Source organism: Gopherus flavomarginatus, chromosome 7 (genome assembly GCF_025201925.1).
Source record: "Gopherus flavomarginatus isolate rGopFla2 chromosome 7, rGopFla2.mat.asm, whole genome shotgun sequence".
Lineage (NCBI taxonomy): Eukaryota > Metazoa > Chordata > Testudines > Testudinidae > Gopherus > Gopherus flavomarginatus.
The window spans coordinates 16,523,676-16,541,773 of NC_066623.1; the positions used below are offsets into that span (position 1 = coordinate 16,523,676).

Sequence of the window (18,098 nt, forward strand, 5' to 3'; positions counted from 1 at the left end):
TATTAGTTGGAATTTGAAATCAGATTCTTGCCTTACCTCTCACTCCCAGCTACTCTGTGCCGCCTCCTGCATAGATCACATTGCTGGAACACATGCTGCTTGCTCTATCCATCCTGGGCTAGTGGAGTGACCCTCTAGGAGGTATCTTTCCAGTTAGTGTAACTTGAGGCTGCCCTGCTCTAAATTATGGTAGGTCCTAAACTACTGTCCATTAGGGTGACCAGAGAGCAAATGTGAAAAATCGGGACAGGGTGGGGGGAGTAATAGGAGCGTATATAAGAAAAAGACCCCAAAATCGGGTCTGTGTCTATAAAATTGGGACATCTGGTCACCCTAGTGCCCATTTCCACCTTGGGCCCTGTACCAAGTTTAGCTTGTCCAGACCTGGGGATCTGGCTCTTAGCTTTTAGAGATAATGACTGACTTGTTTGCTGTCTCTTTGTAAACCTGGATCAGAAGAGAATTGCAGTCCCATATGTGTTTAATTTGAAAATCATAAGTCCAGCATTTACACGTAGTCTGGATGGTATTCACATTGTAATCAAGCTTTCAGTTACTGCATTTTAGAGTTTGTCCATGCATCTCCTTAATGTGATATACAACACTTGTTCCTTGGTAGTGAACCAACATGTCTAGCTGTGGTCGAGTTTACCTAGGAGGAAAATGGAAATCTTGCTGGAGCAAGTGAAATCTAGCAGAAGTGCACAGTGCAAAATCCATCTCCTCTTCCTTCTCCTTCTCTTCACTGAACAGAGAGATTTGAGGGTGGAGTCAGAAGGAAATGAGGCTTCTTTATGAAATTTTAACTCTCAAGATGCAGTGTCTGGTTGGTTGGTCAGCAAGATGTTCTAGCACCTTTTATTGCGTTCATATGACAGATTTGTTAACCAACTGGCTCTCATAGTCACTTAACCGTTGTAGACAATGGTTAGTTGGCCTAATTCACTAGGGTGTGGTGCAGATGCTGGCATGGGGCCCCAGATATGATGGAAAGTCTGCATGGGTGTTGCAATGGACAGTGACTCTTCCTACCTCCCTTCTGATCTCAGAGGGAAGGGTCTGCAGCTGGCCAGCACAACCCCCCCCCCCCCCCCCCCCCAAAAAAAAAAGTGGGTGTTGCAAGGTAGAGAGAGAAAGCAAGGCAGCTGAGGTATGTGCTGAGTTAGCATTTCCTGGATCAGCCTCTGCTGAGGGTCTCCTGTGCTGCCAAATGGAACTAGCAAGTCCAGGAGGGGAGAATGACACCCAGTCCGCTGTTTCCTCACTGGTTATTCCTCATTGGAATGGCCTAGAGTTGGCTGGCACCAAAAGGTACAGTTTACTTGTGAATATGGCCCAGAGCATCAGCTTGGATCTGAGGCAGGCAAACTACACTTTGAAATTCAGTGGGAGTTGAGTGCCTTACTCCCTTACATACCATTCAAAAATCACAGCCCTCATTGATTTCAACCCTCCACTGCCTCTTATCTCCTCTAACTGCAAGAGAATGTTTGCTCCCATTTTTGCTCTGGGAGTTCTGGGCATCCTATCCTCCCATAGTGCTCCCCGTTACCCCCCCTAAATCTTGTGCTTTCCCTTAATTTACTATTTAAACCCTAAAGAAGTGATGCATAAGCACATTTAGAGGGCCTCCCTTGTCGTCCTTCTTTGGTGCTTCTCCCACTCTCTGGCCTTTCCACCTAACTATGTGAGATCTTCCCTGCTCAACCAGTATTGGATAGAAGGTTGCACCACAAGTACATTTCAGTTCAGTGAGACTTTGTCGATACAACACATTTTAGAAGTGTTGCCAAAGTGCGTGTAATCAAAAAGAGGCACAAAAGCATCTGGCCTACCTGTAATCTGTGTTGAGTTGGGGCAATCTGCCCAGGATGGGGCTTCACATGGTGTTTGATCTGGTAGGTTTCCATCATCGGTGTCCTTTACTCTACTATATTCCTTCCCACCCCCACCCACCCAGATTAGAAACAGCTTTCCCTCTATTTCCTTGTTTTACTTGATAGTTGAAGGAAATATCGGTCTCTTACTCCCTCATATTTTGGACACTGGAGGCTTTGTGTGCATCTCTGTGTCTGTCTGTCCTTGTGACTTGATTTCACATCTGCTGCTCTCAGGGTTGGGACCGTGCTTTGTTCCTTCAGATTTCTAGCTCTAGTTTAACACTGATTCTGCTGTCTAGACTGTGAGATGAGCAAAGGTTCCTAGCAGTGGGGAACTGAGGTGAGTCCAGGCTATTCGTCTCTTCATCGGTTAGAAACACTGTTATCTCAGGCACAGCTCACTCCCACTAGCCACCCAAAAGGCCCAGGAAATATCCAGAGCCTAAGAAAACAGGATAAAATAGATTAAGACTGAACAATTTTAAAATATTGTGTTTAATCATTTATGCTGTTTGCTTTTTGTTCTTCTCTCAGCTTGGACAGTGAAACTTAACTAGTCATGTTCGCTATTTATTTATAGTCAGTTTCCACTTTATGCTCATTGTGTACGAGAGCTGGGGCCCTTTCAGAGGGGTGTCTTTTTGTGTAAATGTGCCTTTTGATCACTTAGTCCAAGTGCACAGCTGATAGATTTCGATCCCTGGAAGCACAGAGGCTGTGTTCTATGCCTGTAAATTCTGTTAACTCAGGGCCTGTTGGACTCTTTCAAATGCATATGCACTTGGTTGTGCTCGCTCAGATAAGGAGGGCACTTCCTGAAAGTTTTCTGTTTCTGGCACCCTCAGTTTCTGATGATGGAGGAGGGAAAATTTAATTTAAAAAAAAAAACAGAACTCCTTTCTGTGTCTTGGGGAGGGGGGAAGGTCACAAAAACATTTCCCTTTCGGTCATTTAAGCTCCTCCTTTGCCTCCTCTGCCAAGTTAGGTTCCAACAAAACCTAAACTATTTCTCGACAGCGTCCCTTTACCACTCATTCTTGCCTGCATGATAAGCTCCTGTTCCTAGGACACGTACATGACTGGTGCACAGATATTACATGAAGCCCGTAGACATCATTGCTTGTACCCTTTACTTACAATTTTTAAAAAATGCCTATCATAATAGTTCAAAACATGCTACAGATTGCCCTATGTTGCTGAAGTGTGTGTGGCCATTACTGTCGGTGCTCGAGTATTATTTTTTAATAAGGAGTAATGGGGGGAGGGGGGATTTTTTTAGTCATGGTGACATAATGGACTCTGCTTTACAGTTTCCCTCTAGCAGCCCTGCCATAATGCCTTTTCTCTCTTCTCACCACTAATCCATCTTCTTCCTGGTTCTGCACTGTCCTGCACCTGTGCATGGCACATATGTTCGCTCCAGGTTTTGTACACAGATCAAAGGGAGAATGCACCCACAACTGCTCCTTCTATGACCATCTTCCTCTCTGGTTTCTCCTCAGACTGTAAAAATTTGTTGCCTTTACTGGATGTGGAATATTCTGTGCCTATTTGGCTTTCAAGATAAGCAATCACTGTAATCCCTCTGGGTGTCTGCGAGGTGACACATCTTATTGCTCTTACAAAGCTCAAGATTCTTATTCCCGTCAGGCTCACAGACTTTTGTATTCTGTACAAGGAAGGAGCAAATGAAATGCCAGTCAGTCACTTTTCCCCTCTTCAGTCTCCCCACCCACACACTCCTCATTGACCGTAGTCCAATTAAACTCAATAATGTGCAGGGATGACTTGAATACACCCCGGAACAGTTCCGAGAACTCATTAGATTTTATTCAGAAAATACCACCAATTTGATATCCGGCAGCAGCCCTCTCTCAGTCCATGCGTTTGTCAGAGCTAAATTATATTGATGGAACTAAGGAGCGCATCAGTGTTGCAGGGACAGAACACTGACTGCATATTCCCATTGAGATGAAAATAACAATAAAAGAAAATCCTCAGCCCTTTGTCTGAGATCTGGACCATACTCCCTGTCATACTAAGAAGAGCTTACTCGTGAAGGGGACTTATAAGGAATGAAAGTCTTACTTTGGTTGCATTGTTCCTGCAGCTGCTATTACATGTTCTTCACCTATTAAGTTACAGTAACTCCTCACTTAAAGTCGTCCTGGTTAACGTTATTACCTTCTTACATTGCTGATCAATTAGGGAACATGCTCATTTAAAGTTGCGCAATGCTCCCTTCTAATGTCTTTTTGGCAGCTGCCTGCTTTGTCCACTGCTTGTCCACTGCCTGTTGCAGCTAGCTGGTAGGGGCTTGTAACCAGGGTGAACCGGCAGCCCCCCTACCAGCTACCCGCTCCCCTAAGTTCCCTGTGCTGCAGCCCCCAGCAGGCTATCAATCGGCAGTTCAGCTGTCCCTTCCCCCACTGCCATGTGCTACTTCTGCCTCTGGCTTGGAGCTGCTTCTAGAGACTCCTGCTTGCTGTGCAGGGTGTCCCCTTCCCCCTTGCTCCTGCACCCCGCTTACCCCTTCTCCATATACACCAGGGAGGGGACATGGAAAGAGACAGAGAGAGCTTGGGGCAGTAGCTGCTGTCTCAACTTCCTGATCCACTTAAAAAGACAATGCACTTAAGAATGGGTCAGCTTACTTAAAGGGGCAGTGTGCATCTCTCTGTCTCCCACACAAGATGTATGTCTGTCACTGTCTGCTATCCTGTCTCCCTGCTCTCCTGTTCGTGCTGCCTTGCTGAGAGGCTACATTAACAACAATGTGTTAACCCTTGAGGGCTCAGCCGAGTGCTGGTTCATCATTTAGCAGCAAGGCGTTTCCTGGGAAATATCCCTCCCTCTTCCATCCTCTAACTTCACCACCTCAACCAAGCTTCACAATCATCATAGCTGTGAACAGCATTAATTTGTTTTTTTTAAAATGTATACTGTGTGTATATCTATATAATATATAGTTTTTTGTCTGGTGAAAAAAATTTCCTCGGAACCTAACCCCCCTATTTACATTAATTCTTATGAGGAAATTGGATTCGCTTAACATTGTTTCGCTTAAAGTCACATTTTTCGGAAACATAACTACAATGTTAAGCGAGGAGTTACTGTATTTTCTTGTGATAAAACCCAAGCTGCTGGTGAATCCACACATGCTTCTCCCCCCAAACATGTCATCTGCATGCTGCATGCTTTTTGTCTTTTAATCTTTAAGGTTAATTCTTGCAACCTGTAAACTGCCACAAACACAGCAGCCTGAGGTAGACATCTCTCTGTCTAGGATTACCTCACTTTACTCCTCCTTCTCTGTCACAATCTCGTACTGACTTTTGATATTGAAAAAAGTGTTAGCGACATTGTAAGCATCAAGGACATTTTGACCACGAGCAGTACTATGCTTGCTGATAGCACATCATTGCTGCTAGTAGGTCTGCAACCATTGCACCTAAGCCATTCATAAAGAGTTCTGGACTTTCAGCAGGATTGCCCGAAGTGCCAAAGCAGAGACAGTTTAGACTTCACCAAATATCTAAAAGGGAATAAATGCTTCTTTAGAGCTGTTACTCTCAATCAGGGAAAATACCTGAGGTGATAGCTACAGATGTTAGTTGTTTCCCCCGCCCCCCCAACAGTGGAAAATACTAGTGGGCCCTCCTTTGCACAGCGCTGCAGTATGATAGTCCTTTGAACCATAATTTCTTTTCCTTTGAAATACATCAATTGCCAGCAACTTGGTGAGGATAGGGGACGTTATCTAGCTTACCAGTGACCTGAGTGACTCAGAAAAATGCATTAAGTTAAGATAACATAATGTACCAGTACAACCAGGTCTGTCAACAATAAATAATACCCTTGTTGCCAGCTCATGACCCTGAATACTTTGGCTAGTACATTTTTCAATGCATTCTACTGTACGCATGACATTAAAATTTAGTGCACTCCACCAGCTGCTCCGGCCTCAAGACATCTGGTCACATGTCAGGTCTTAGCAATATTCCTGCAGAGATCAACAAACAGCATAGAATTGGTGTTTCTCTCTGAGTTTTCATCATTCTTTGCTTAACAAAGGTTTCTTTGTAGGTAGAGAAACAAACATGTTTTTTAATGGAATGTCCTTGAAAATAAATGTGTTGAATTTATTGCTTGGGAAGTGGAAGTTTATAAAACTAGAATTAGTTTTTGTGAACTAAAAAATGGGAAAGAAACAACTTGTGAGGTTTGCCAGATCTCAAACTCCACAGCATTTCCCCATCTTTATTTAATACTGATTTCAAGTCAGCATAGCAGATAAATATTTACTGCTCCCGTGTGCTTACTCTGCAGAGAAGCCTGACAAGTCATTACCCTATGTTAAATTACGTCTGGTCATACCATGTGGTATACAGTATCCAGGCAACCCATTCATAATCTAATTTAACACAAAACATGGATTTACTTCCCACCCCCATCCCTCTTCTTCTCTGAAAGTGAATATAGAGCTTATGCAAGGAATTGGGTTGACAGCCCTGGAGAACTAAGTCTTCTGTCCACCTGCAGGACACGTGGAGCACAGATATCAACAATTCCACATAATATCCCAACATACCACCACCCTGTCCTGGGAGAACCATCTCTAGATGTGCGGGGGAATTCATTCGTTCTGCCCATTCAGGCTTTTTTCCCCCCTTTGTGCTCAGAAAGATTACCCATTAGTTTTCAATTTGGTAGGCCCAGACCACCAGCTCATTTCACAGAACCCACTGAACTTTCATCACATGGCTGAATTTTGGTCACTACTGATGTGGGTTGGAGCAGAATTACTGACCTAGAGGATTAAGGCTCCATTGTCTATTGTCCCTTCACTGAACCATCCAACCTTCACTTCCCCTACTGGTCCTGTAAGATGTACATTAGCAAGTTAACATTATTTTAAAATTGGAAGCGCAAAAGTCCAGTTGCCAGAAGTCAGTTGGTATCCCAGCATGCATTGAGACATGAATTAATAGGCTGTTTAGAGCATTTCTACACCATCTACCAATTTTTTTCCTCATTATTCATATTTAAAATAACTTACACAAGCATTAGGCATAAAGCATGAATGTGAAAGCACTGAAAGCCTGTCCATGTAAATGAATATAAGTATATTTGAATATAAGTACATTTGCTTTCAAAATTTACTGACCCAGAAAGGAACAAGAGGTTAAAAGAAAAATACAACAAATGCCAGCAGAGACATTAAGGGGTCTATATGCTCAGGGACAGAGCTAACAATGCTTAAATAAAAGCATTTGTAACCAAGATCAATATTAAATGTACCTTGGTATGAGAATGTCCCTGCTTTGGAGGTTATGGTATTATTTTCTAGTACAGAACATGGTGAAGAGGTATAATTTATAGTAAATGAGCATATAAATAAAGTATATGGAACTCAAGGATGTAAAAGATGAATCACACATTTGTAGCATAGCTTCCGTAACCTAGAGTTGTGTAAAGAATCCTCATTTTGTGGAAGAGTACTCATTTTATGGATCAGGACGTCACGTGGCATCCTAATTTATCCAAGAAAGGAACAAAAGCTGCTCAGTTACAAACTTGTAATTCAGACTTTGAGCTTTCAAGAATCTAATAATGAATAGATTCCTGCAGGCTAGGCATTGGGATTTTGGTCAATACCACTGCGTTTCCACATTTGCAAATGTAGTCAAGTCACTTCAAATAACAGACGTTGCAAAGCAAGCCAGTTCTACAGTTAATACTGGAGGATCATATGCTTGTGAAGCCATTAATAATTCAGTCTGTAATAATTAACATAAGCATGTAAAGTCATCTAGCAGTAATAATGCAATGAGAGAGCAATTTATTACACTGATGTATTACATGATAATGGTAATGAGAAATGAGCAGAGCTTATTTTGTAAGACTGAGTAATATGGCATTTATAAATGCACCGAGTTTTGCTAAACTAGGGATCATTAAAAATGCTATGAAACATTTCAAGTGCTTTCAGAACTGTTCAGCCTCAAAATAGTTGAGTAATAGCTACTGGACGTGGGTCTAAAATCCAAACAGGAGTACTGTGAACACAGATGTCTGTACATTTATAAACACAACATTACTGGAACTTAGAAAATTCAGAGAACATAAGAATGACCATACTGGGTCAGACCAATGGTCCATCTAGTCCAGTATCCTGTCTTCCAACAGTGACCAATTCCAGATATTTCAAAAGCAATGAACAGAACAAGGTAATCTTCAAGTGATCCATCTTGTATCATCCCATCCCAGCATCTGGCAGTCAGAGGCCTAGGGACACTGAGAGTATGGGGTTGCCTCCCTGACCGTTGTGGCAATAGCTATTGATGGACCTATCCTCCGTGAACTTGCAATTTTTTAAAAATTCAGTTATGGTTAGGGTTAGCATTCATGAAACTCTTGATCTGGGACTGGGTAAAAATAGAATGTGACTTAATTCCTTTTAAAAATCTTGGAAATATTTTGACATCACAATGATTGTGTGTATTCAAGCATGTGTTGTGAAACTGCTTAACATAGTGTATGAGATGCAGCATGCAGTCAGAGGTTTTGCTGAACGGAGGAATATGGTGTTTGTGTGCACAGTTCAAACCTCCCCTTCCCCATTTGTTTGAGCAAGAAAGAATAGCAATGAGGCAAGCTAGTGATATGGACTATGCTCCATGTGTGTGAGGAGATAGCAAAAGAGGGGAGAAAATACCATTCAGTATGTGAGAGGGAAGACAGTGGTGTTAAAGGCATCGATAGGAGAGGGAAGATAGAGGAATAAATCATACTCCATTTGTGGTGGAGGAGATGGCAATAGGGAGAGAGAATAGTATCCATGACAACCCCGTGTGAGAGAATGAGGTCTGTAGGAAGCTCATGTCTGTGTCAGTGATGCTTTTGGTGTCAAGGGGGCAAGTGGCAGGAGTCCTGTAGTAAAGAGCTGAGTGTGAATTCGGATTGCTTTAGCCATCCATATTGCCCAGTGAGGCATGTGAAAAATTTCTGAGCAGAACTTAATCTTTGTCTCCTTTCTGCATCTCATTCCATAAATACTGCCTTATTCTCCTTGCTGTACACGGGGTTGACTTCTAAAGGGCACAGAGAATGTTGGCTGATTCTCCTTCTAGGTTTACACACTTGTGAATAACTATGCCTGTATTGCAAAGTACATGATTCTGTCCTACTCATGCCTTGTGACTGAAATGGGAAGAAGAGATGAAGCGAGTGTACTGGGATTTCATGGCACTTCCTTGGTTCCAATGTGCCTTTTAAATATAGGAAGTAATTTATTTTGGGTGGCGGTTGGAAGGAGATCTCCCTAAAACTGGAAAAGAGGAAAGGGAATGGGGGAGAGAGAGTGCGCAAATGATCTGCTTATCAAATTGAGCATTGCTGTGTTCAAACTCTAAGCGTTTTTTCTCTCTTATTTCTCTGCTTTTGAGTTCTGAGGTAGTGTTGTCTTCCTTTTTTGTGGGTAGAGACTTTTTGTTTTGATTTTGTTCACATTACAACCTGAAACAGATCCACTTTATTTATGAGCCATTATTCTCTTGGGTAGGTCAATCTCCTTTAGTTGGCTTTGGTTAATAAACCCTTGTGGTGGATAGAGTGCCTCCTAGTGGCTGAATCAGTAGCATGTGCTTGTCCTTTTCGACAGTCGGTGCTAGTTGGTAAGGGATACCATATATTACATTGCAGTTTATTATCTCAGTAACTTGAGCTTTTCCAGGATTCAGTCCAAAAGCCTTGGTAACTCACAGCACTATAGTATTTATACTTACAGAGGCAATTTCTCAGACATACAGAACTGCGATTAAAATACTCATTGCTTCCTGATACCGAGGGAAGTCAAGGGTAATGTTTTCAAAGGCACCTAAATGACTTTTTAATAGGATTTTGCTCCTAAGTCACTTAGATGTCTTTGAAAATGTTACCCTAACTGAAGTGTAGAGCATTGTCAGAGGCCTCTTGTCTGCCTGGGTGTCCTGGAAAGGTAGAAAATGAACACTGGTTGTCTACTTGAAGAATAGAGTTGGTCACACTCTAATTCACAGCTCTTGTTGTGCAATCTAGAGTTGCTTAGTGCTAGCCATCCTGTCTTGTGGCTTCTTCCTGAGATGAGAGAGCAGAAGAAAAGAGGAAGGATAGTTACATAAAAGCTTTGTTTAAAACTCAGCGATACCCCTGACTGAAGTCTTCAAATTAAGAAACTCTCGAGAGGGTGATAGAACAGGCCATAAAAAAATCATTAAGAAGTGGGGTAATAAGGTGGTAGAATTTTCACATGCAAAACCTAATCTGAGGAATTCAAACACGTGATTCAACAGCGTCAGAATTTGTGGGAAATATCATCAGGTGGAATCATTTTGATCTAGCCTTAACAAAGAGTGTAGGTAAAAGCAATCATAGCCCTGGAGAAAAATGTGTCCGATAATGACAAATGCCAGCTGTGTGTATAAAGTGCCTAGCTGACTGTTTACCTATAATTAGAGATTCTAAGGTAATTAATAGCCTTTTTGTATTCCTTCTGGCACTTTCTGAATCATCACTGTGCAACTTTAGCTAATAATCTTCTTTTGTTAGATATAAATATGTTTTTACATTCTTATGCTGACAACGCCAGCAGTCAGACAATTGGTCGCTTTATGGACTGGTTGCCTGCTATGTGAGTTTGAGCTCCCAATGAATGTTCTGGGAATTACAGTAATCATTGTGATGCTATTATCCTTACTTTTCCAGAACGCACATTCCTGGTTACAGTTGTTGTTACTCAGGCTCAGGTGGGCGTGTGTACGAGTGTACTTCCATGTTGTCTGCATGTACAGAACTGCTTTAAGAGCACAGCTTATGCAATTAAATACACAATTTAATAGAGACAGTAACCATGTAGCGTGGTTATGGCTGTAGGAACAATGGACCAAAGTTTTCAAAAATGACTGGTGATTTGGAGTGCTTCAGTTTTGGGGTGTGAAACTGGAGACACCTTAAGAGGGCTTGATTTTTTTCCGCTAAAATGATGAACACTCAGTAAAAATCAGACCCCTCTATGCTGTCACAAATTGGGCTCTTAAAAAGGGAGGGCTCTAGAATCAGTAGCCATTTCAGGTAATCTTGACCCCTGAACTGTTTTTAGGTTGCATTGCCGTAGCCGAGTGGCTTTCTATTTTTTTTTTAATATGGCATTTTGTTTATTTATGTGTGTGTGTACTGTATAAATAACTGGGATCTATATATTCTGTCTAGGTATAGATTTAGGTAATTGGACTAATGGTGCTTCATAAATAATACATCCTAATCACTATAAAAGGAACGGTCTTTTATTCTCTAGTCAGATAAATTTCTAATTAACATGTTACTGGTAAAGTGGTAGCAGGGATGTTGGAACAATTTTTATAGTGGGGGGTGCTGAGAGCCATTGAACCACGCTGGAAACCCTGTATATGATGGGAACCACTGCAAGGCAGGGGGTGCTACAGCACCCCTAGTTCCAGCACCTCTGAGTGGTAGTGCTGCTCTCCATGGAGCTGCCGAGCCCACTGTGTTACCGGACAGACCCCTGGAGTTTGGTGGAAACGCTGCCCACAGCATGCGAGGCTGGCAGTAAGGACAGTTGTGAGACACCCAGATATGTGGAGTCCTAGCAGGTGTACAAGGAGGAAGGAGCAAGTTGTACAGGAGAAAGCAGTGGTGCTCTGAAAGCTGACATGAGAGGAGAGCTCAAACCAGCATGAGAGGGAAGGAAACAAAGTTTGGGTACCAATAAATTTCCTGAGATGTCTCCATAAGCAACAGTCATTAACAAATATTGGTCTTAATTTGAATCTCAGAGAAATATCCCCATTTAAGCAGGTTCTCCAGTTTGGTGGAGAATACTGTGTGTATGCATTTGTTATGTATCTATATGTACATTCTCCCCCATCTCTCTGGTGACACCAGCAAAATCTTTACTTTTCAGATTGTTTTGATTGGATTGGAATAGCATTGACCTTGGGTGGAGGCAAAAGCTTCAATGGGGCAGAAGGACTTGAAATGTGGACATTGAAGGTTGCTCATTTAGTTGAGAATAGCACATGTCAAAAGGTCCAACTACTTGTTTTTAGGAGGATTTGAAACATTTCTGATTCAAACTGTTTTTCTGGGAGTAGGCTGTGGGTTGGAACATTCAGTCATTTAGGATTTAGTATCCAGAAAAGGGTTAAACTATTTGGGTTTTCCTGGCATCAGTCAGTTTACAGAGGCTGAAGTTACACTAGTAACGCTCCAGTTAATTCAGTACTTTTCCACATGGCTGAGCCTGGAAGAAGATCATCTGGACTTTCAGGAATGTAAACAATTGTAAAATTTGTGCCAAAGATGAAATAGGGATTATTCTGATGTTTCTCTTATCTACTCTTTCCCCTTCCTTACAGTGTTGCTAATAATCACAAACAGAATCTAATGACTGTTGCTAATCTGGGTGTGGTATTTGGACCAACGCTGCTTCGACCACAAGAAGAAACTGTTGCAGCGATTATGGACATCAAGTTTCAGAATATTGTGGTTGAGATTTTAATAGAAAACCATGAAAAGGTAATGTTTTCCCCTTACTTCTGAATTTAAATAAGTTTATAATAAAGAATTTGTCTCCATGACAACCCCAGCACAAATTCTTCAATAAACCACCTTCTCTAGATGATCAGTACACAGCATTGCAAGAGACAATATCAAAAGAGACAAGAGACAAGATCACTTCTCTCAGCTAAAGGAAAATTGCAATTATCCAAAACTAATCCAGCTCGTAGCTGCCCTTGGTACTTCGTATCCAAGAGGAGTGTGTTTGTACAGCACCTAGCACAATGGGACCCTAGTTCATGACTAGGGCTCCTATTAGCTACACTAATACAAATAATAAATAGTAATATTGGGATTCTGTTCCCTTTTTAGATGCTGAAGCATATTATTTCAAACTGAAATTTCTCATGAGGGAATCGTACTTTCAGTTAAATACTAGGGTGAAATCCTGGCCACACTGAAGTCAGTGGTAAAACTGCCTTGGTTGTCAATGGATATGTCTACACAGCAAAGAAAAAACCTACAGCTGGCCTGTGCCAGCCAACTTGGGCTCACAGGGCTCAAACTGCGGAGCTGGTTCATTGCTGTGTAGACTTCTGGGCTTGGGCTGTAGCCCAAGCTCTGGGCCTCTCCCACCCCACAGGGTCCTGGAGCGTGGTCTCTAGCGCGAGCCCGGAAGTCTACACAGCCAATGAAACAGTTCCACCATCCCAAGTCATCTGGCACAGGGCAGCTGTGGATTTTTTTTTTATTTTTATTTTTTATTTATTTATTTATTTATTTGCTGTGCATACATACCAAATGGGGCTATGATTTTTTGGGGGTAGAAATAACAGCAGGGAGGAAACACAGGAAATGGAATAGTATCTCCAAATTGAGTTTTAGTTGGGCTGAAATCACATAAACAACAATTCTAGTAACTTCTTTTTCTGGTTATCTTGGCTTGAGCCCATTTCATGGTCCCTTTTTAAAAGTCCCCTTGTGTTATCTTTTAAGTTGGGCAAAGAATTTTGCTAGTTTTTGGAAGTCAAGTGATTAGGACTTTAGTCTGGGAATTGGGAGCTCCTGTTTTCAATTCCCTGCTCTGCTCAGACTTCCTGTGTGACCGTAGGCAAATCACTTTTCCGCTCTACGGCTCTCGGTTCTTTATCTGTAAAATGGGAATAAGAGCTCTTCCCTGCTTCACAGGGATGTTCTGTGGATAAATACATCAAAAGACTGCGAAATGGCTATCACATAAAGGAGGCTTAAAACGTCCAAAAGCAGTTCTAAAACAAGTAAATTTTCAAACGCATTTAACCAAGTGGTTCTCTCTCTGGGTTTTTTTTTGTTTGGTTGGTTTTGGTTTGGGAAGTGCTGCCTAGTCTGCTGGAATGAAGAAAAGAGACCACACTTTCCTGTGCTCTGCCCCAAGCTTTGGTCTGCGGCATATGCCATTTTAGCATGCTTTGACCTTGGCCAGATTGCTTGTAATGTACTTTGAAAGCAAAGCATAGAGCTCTTAGTAGGATTATATGGGTAATTAAAGGAAATCCCTGGAAATGGGGCATCTTCAGACTAAATGGCTAAACTAGTGGGCTAGTCGGAATATCATCTTTTCGTTAACTATCAGTTGATTGTCTGAAAAAGAAAGTTCCTACATTCTAATAAGCCAGAATGCATGATATTGGTGTCCCATCGTGTGAGATGCTCAATACCTCCAACTCTCATTGAATAAATTCCTTGTTCCCAATTCAGTGTTCTGGGCACAAAATCTGTGTCTTTCAGATAAGCGTCTGTATTGCTTAGTGAGAGGGCCATCACCAATAGCGGGCTCAGAATGTGGATTTACCATTGAGTATTCAACCTGTTTAGTTTAAATTAAACAGATTGCTCTATCACCACGGATGTTTCTAGGCAGACGCTGCTACAGACCCACGCTAATTTAGTATGACGAGACTGTTTAGAAAGACGTCACAGTTTATTCTTTCTCCGAAGCTCTAGCAGAAATGCACGCACGCATCTGACACACCAGCCGTTCACAACATATTACTAAGACAGAGGACCTTCACCTATCTCTCTAAACAGATGCAGGAAGCCAAGGGTGATTGTTAGTGATGTTCCATTAAGTGTGGAAACAATGTGGTTAGAAGGGAATGGGGAAAGCAATGCAACTCTGATTATTCTCAGAGAAATTGCTGTTACGTGGCATGTAAACACCTTTGCATTTATTCAACTCAGGGGAGCTATTTAATTTTCCTTTCCTTTCCTTTTTACTTGGAACTGAATAGAAATAATTGCTTAATTATGAAATCACCTGACCTGAGGAGCGAGCAGTGTGAACAGCAGGTAAATAACCCTACAGGCCTCTGTATCGCTCAGTAGCATCCGCCACTGGCACACAGTGCATGGTTCAGCAGTACCTAGCAGAACAAACCCAGCGAATCTTATTATATTTCACACAGTCACCTCTAATTTTTTTTAATATTGCTAATAAGTCAAAAACTGTGTCATATTTTGAGCTATTCCCTGCCCCCTTGCAGGGAAGAGCTTTGACATCTGCGTCACAAGCAGTGGGGGTGATGTTATGAAGCCTTTTTTTCCTGCCCTTTCTTGGTCATGATTTATTAAACCCTGCCATGAATCCCTTAATGAAATTGACTGGTTCTGTCTGAATAAAGTCTCTCACTATGCGAGCTGAATGCTCCATCGGCTGGCACTCTTTAAGGAATCAACGACAGATTTCAGATGACTGATTGCATCCTTCTAGACTAGAATTCTAATCTCTGGTTGCCTGTTAAGCTTCCTTTTGTCTCCTAGTGTTCAGGGATGGTGAAATTAGCTTTTTTCCCATCACCTGTTTAAAAACAATTTGTGGCAGCAACACGCCTGTCTGAGACGCGAGTCAGTTGTGTCCATCCAGCGGCAACTAATTCTGCTGATGTTTGCCGCCTGTCATGTGGCAAAAAGGATGGTGTTGCTCATAGATCAGCCTGGTCCAATTCACAGTGAGAGGACAGCATTTACAAACTATCCTCCATATTTGTGGAGCACCCGTCACCATAGTATCTAACGGCTAATGGACTTTCCTGTCCATTCTTTTGCCTTTCCCCCAACAAAAAGAAAAATCCCTCCTTATCTCAGTCAGAATTCTTGTATTTCCCCTCAGTGGTCCCGCAAAGGCACCCGTTCTCAGGCATCCAGCTCCCCAGCCATTGCCTTTCTTGGGTGGAAACCTGCATCTCTCTCCCTTCTGACAATCTCAACCACTGAAGAACTCAGCCTTGCTGTCTCTTGCTGCTGCCCTTTTACTCTGTTGGGGAGGAAGGAGGACTGAGAAGGCATTTTCTTACTGTTGCTGTGTCACCACCTCCGCTCCCTCTCCTGCACAGTTTTAGGATATGATGGTAACTGGTAACCACATTGAAAGCTATATGAAGGGGTCAGTTCCTCAAGTGGGTGAGAAAGAGGAAAGGGAAGGCAATATCTAAGAATAGTCTTAACTGTCTCTTTGCACAAAACGTTGGCAGATCATGAAGCCGAGCCCAGAAGGTGATGATTTATTTGCTTTGCTTTTTAAAGCCAGGTTTAATAGGATGGATAACTCCACCGGGCCCTGACTGTTCAGTAATAATTTGAAGCCTCATGCAGCACATCTTTCAGTCGTCAAACTATTTCCATTTGTAGGCTTTAGAATCATAATGTGCAGTGCTGGGGGTTTTTTTGTGGCGGGCGAAGGGTTGTCTGGCAAGTATGCATTTCATTAGTACTATTGATCTTTCACAATGTAATTAGTGACAACTGATCTCTAAAGCTGTCAGTGGAAAGGCTTGTTTGGGAGGATTTCGAAGTGCTAAGCCTTGAACTGACGCTCTTTGGAAAATGAATCGCATTTGTGCCACTAATGCAAGAAAGTTGCATTCTACATGACTATGGGTTATTGTCACCATTTAGCATGGATTCACTGTGAATTATCCTCATGGGGAGGAAGATAGTAGTACTGAGGGAGAAACTTTTTAAAATTTAGTATCCTTATCATGTTGTTTGCTTCTTCAAAGTAGTCACTTTACAGTATATTTCTTAATATTAATTGATGAGAGCTGATAAAAGCCTTCCCAGTGGAGATATGTAGGTGACTAGCACTATACAAGTACATTGCATGTTTACTGCAGTTGCTTTACATTGGGGACTCACATGTGGAGTGATTTAAATGCCTCAGTTTAAATCAGAGGTGCCAGACCTACAGACTGTGGGCCTTATACAGCTCACCAGAGCATTTCATAAGGCCTGCAGCCTTCTTCAACACAGTATACTCATGGCCAATCCATTGGCATTTTGTCGTCACACTTACATCATTTTAGTTTACACAAGTGTGTAAATAGACAATACTGTACACAGAAACAACCTCCATCAATACATACAAAACAAGCTGAACTTACAATATAAATCAATACAGGTGACTTTAAACCTTATTAAAATATGTAGCATCTGTTTGGCCCACACAAGGTTGTGCTGAGGTTTATGCGGCCCTCCTGTGTAATAAGGTTGGGCACCACTGATTTAAATCATCAATTTTAGTCCACTTTTCCTTTTGTACTTCTGTTATTTTCTAAAGAAAGGTGCATTTTCATTGGTTGATGTAACAATTAAAACATATTGATTTACAGTGATTCTCAACCTGTGGCCTGCTGGCTGCTTGTAGCCCAATCAGTGAATAGCTACAGCCCATGTGACATCCTCAGGGCCATACAGGTAGTATATGTATTGTGTGAATATGGCCCACATAACACATAGAGAGCTGCATATGCATATGCAGTCCACATGGTAAATAGATTGAGAACCACTGAACTAGAGTCTTTACAGGGACAAAGTGAGCAAGGTAATATCTTTTATTGGACCAACTTCTGTTGATGAGAGAGACAGCGGGTCCAATAAAAGATATTGCCTCACCCACCTTGTCTCTGCAATATCCTGGGAGTGACATGACTGCAACTATATTGCATAGATTTGGTACATCTTTTTTTGCTACCAAGGCGGACATTCTGTAATATTTACATTTATTTCAGGCAGGATATATCTTAATATTTTCAGATTCTTATTAATTATACATTATATGTTAGGAAATGGTAAATGCTATATTGCTTATTTACTAGATGATTAACTTTTTGCTCATGATTAGTGTCAAACTGCGTTAGGATAGTAACTGGGATTTAATAAAACCCACAGAAGTGCATATTATATTTCAAAAAATTTCAAATATACCTAAGTCTCTTGAAAATGAGACAGTCTCTTAAGTTACTTAGGCTGTCCTTCAAACTTTTAAAGCTAGTAGATCTCATCCTCCCTCCCCCTCTCATTTTTATTCATAGTCTGGAAGAGAGAGACAAGTTTTCCTGCTTTTTTCAGCTCCAAACTGATTTCTCGGCTTTGACTGAATTAGTCCAAATGAAGAAAATATTCTTTCTGTGCCTGCAGAAGAGGCTACTGTTGTCAAAAAGCTGGTTTAGCACTTCAACAAACTCCGGTTTCAGGTGCTTAGCAGTTGAGTAGTTTGACTTTCTTTAAAACATCATCAGCAAACGTGCACTCTTTGAATGGTTCACCTCCAGCCTTGCCATTTGTTATTATTGGCATGATTGATGAGTGATTATTAGATGCCTGTGTCATAGCAGCAGCATATTC

The 18,098-nt window shown here is 41.7% G+C and overlaps 1 protein-coding gene across 3 annotated transcripts in view; it reads left to right on the forward strand.

Moving 5' to 3' along the window:
- The window catches only part of ARHGAP26 (Rho GTPase activating protein 26), a 533,008-nt gene that overhangs the window by 431,689 nt on the left and 83,221 nt on the right, over positions 1-18,098 (forward strand). For all 3 annotated transcript variants that reach the window (XM_050962626.1, XM_050962623.1, XM_050962625.1), the window contains one exon: positions 12,296-12,455. In XM_050962626.1, the coding sequence (XP_050818583.1) occupies positions 12,296-12,455 (160 nt within the window). The remainder of the gene's footprint in view (positions 1-12,295; positions 12,456-18,098) is intronic.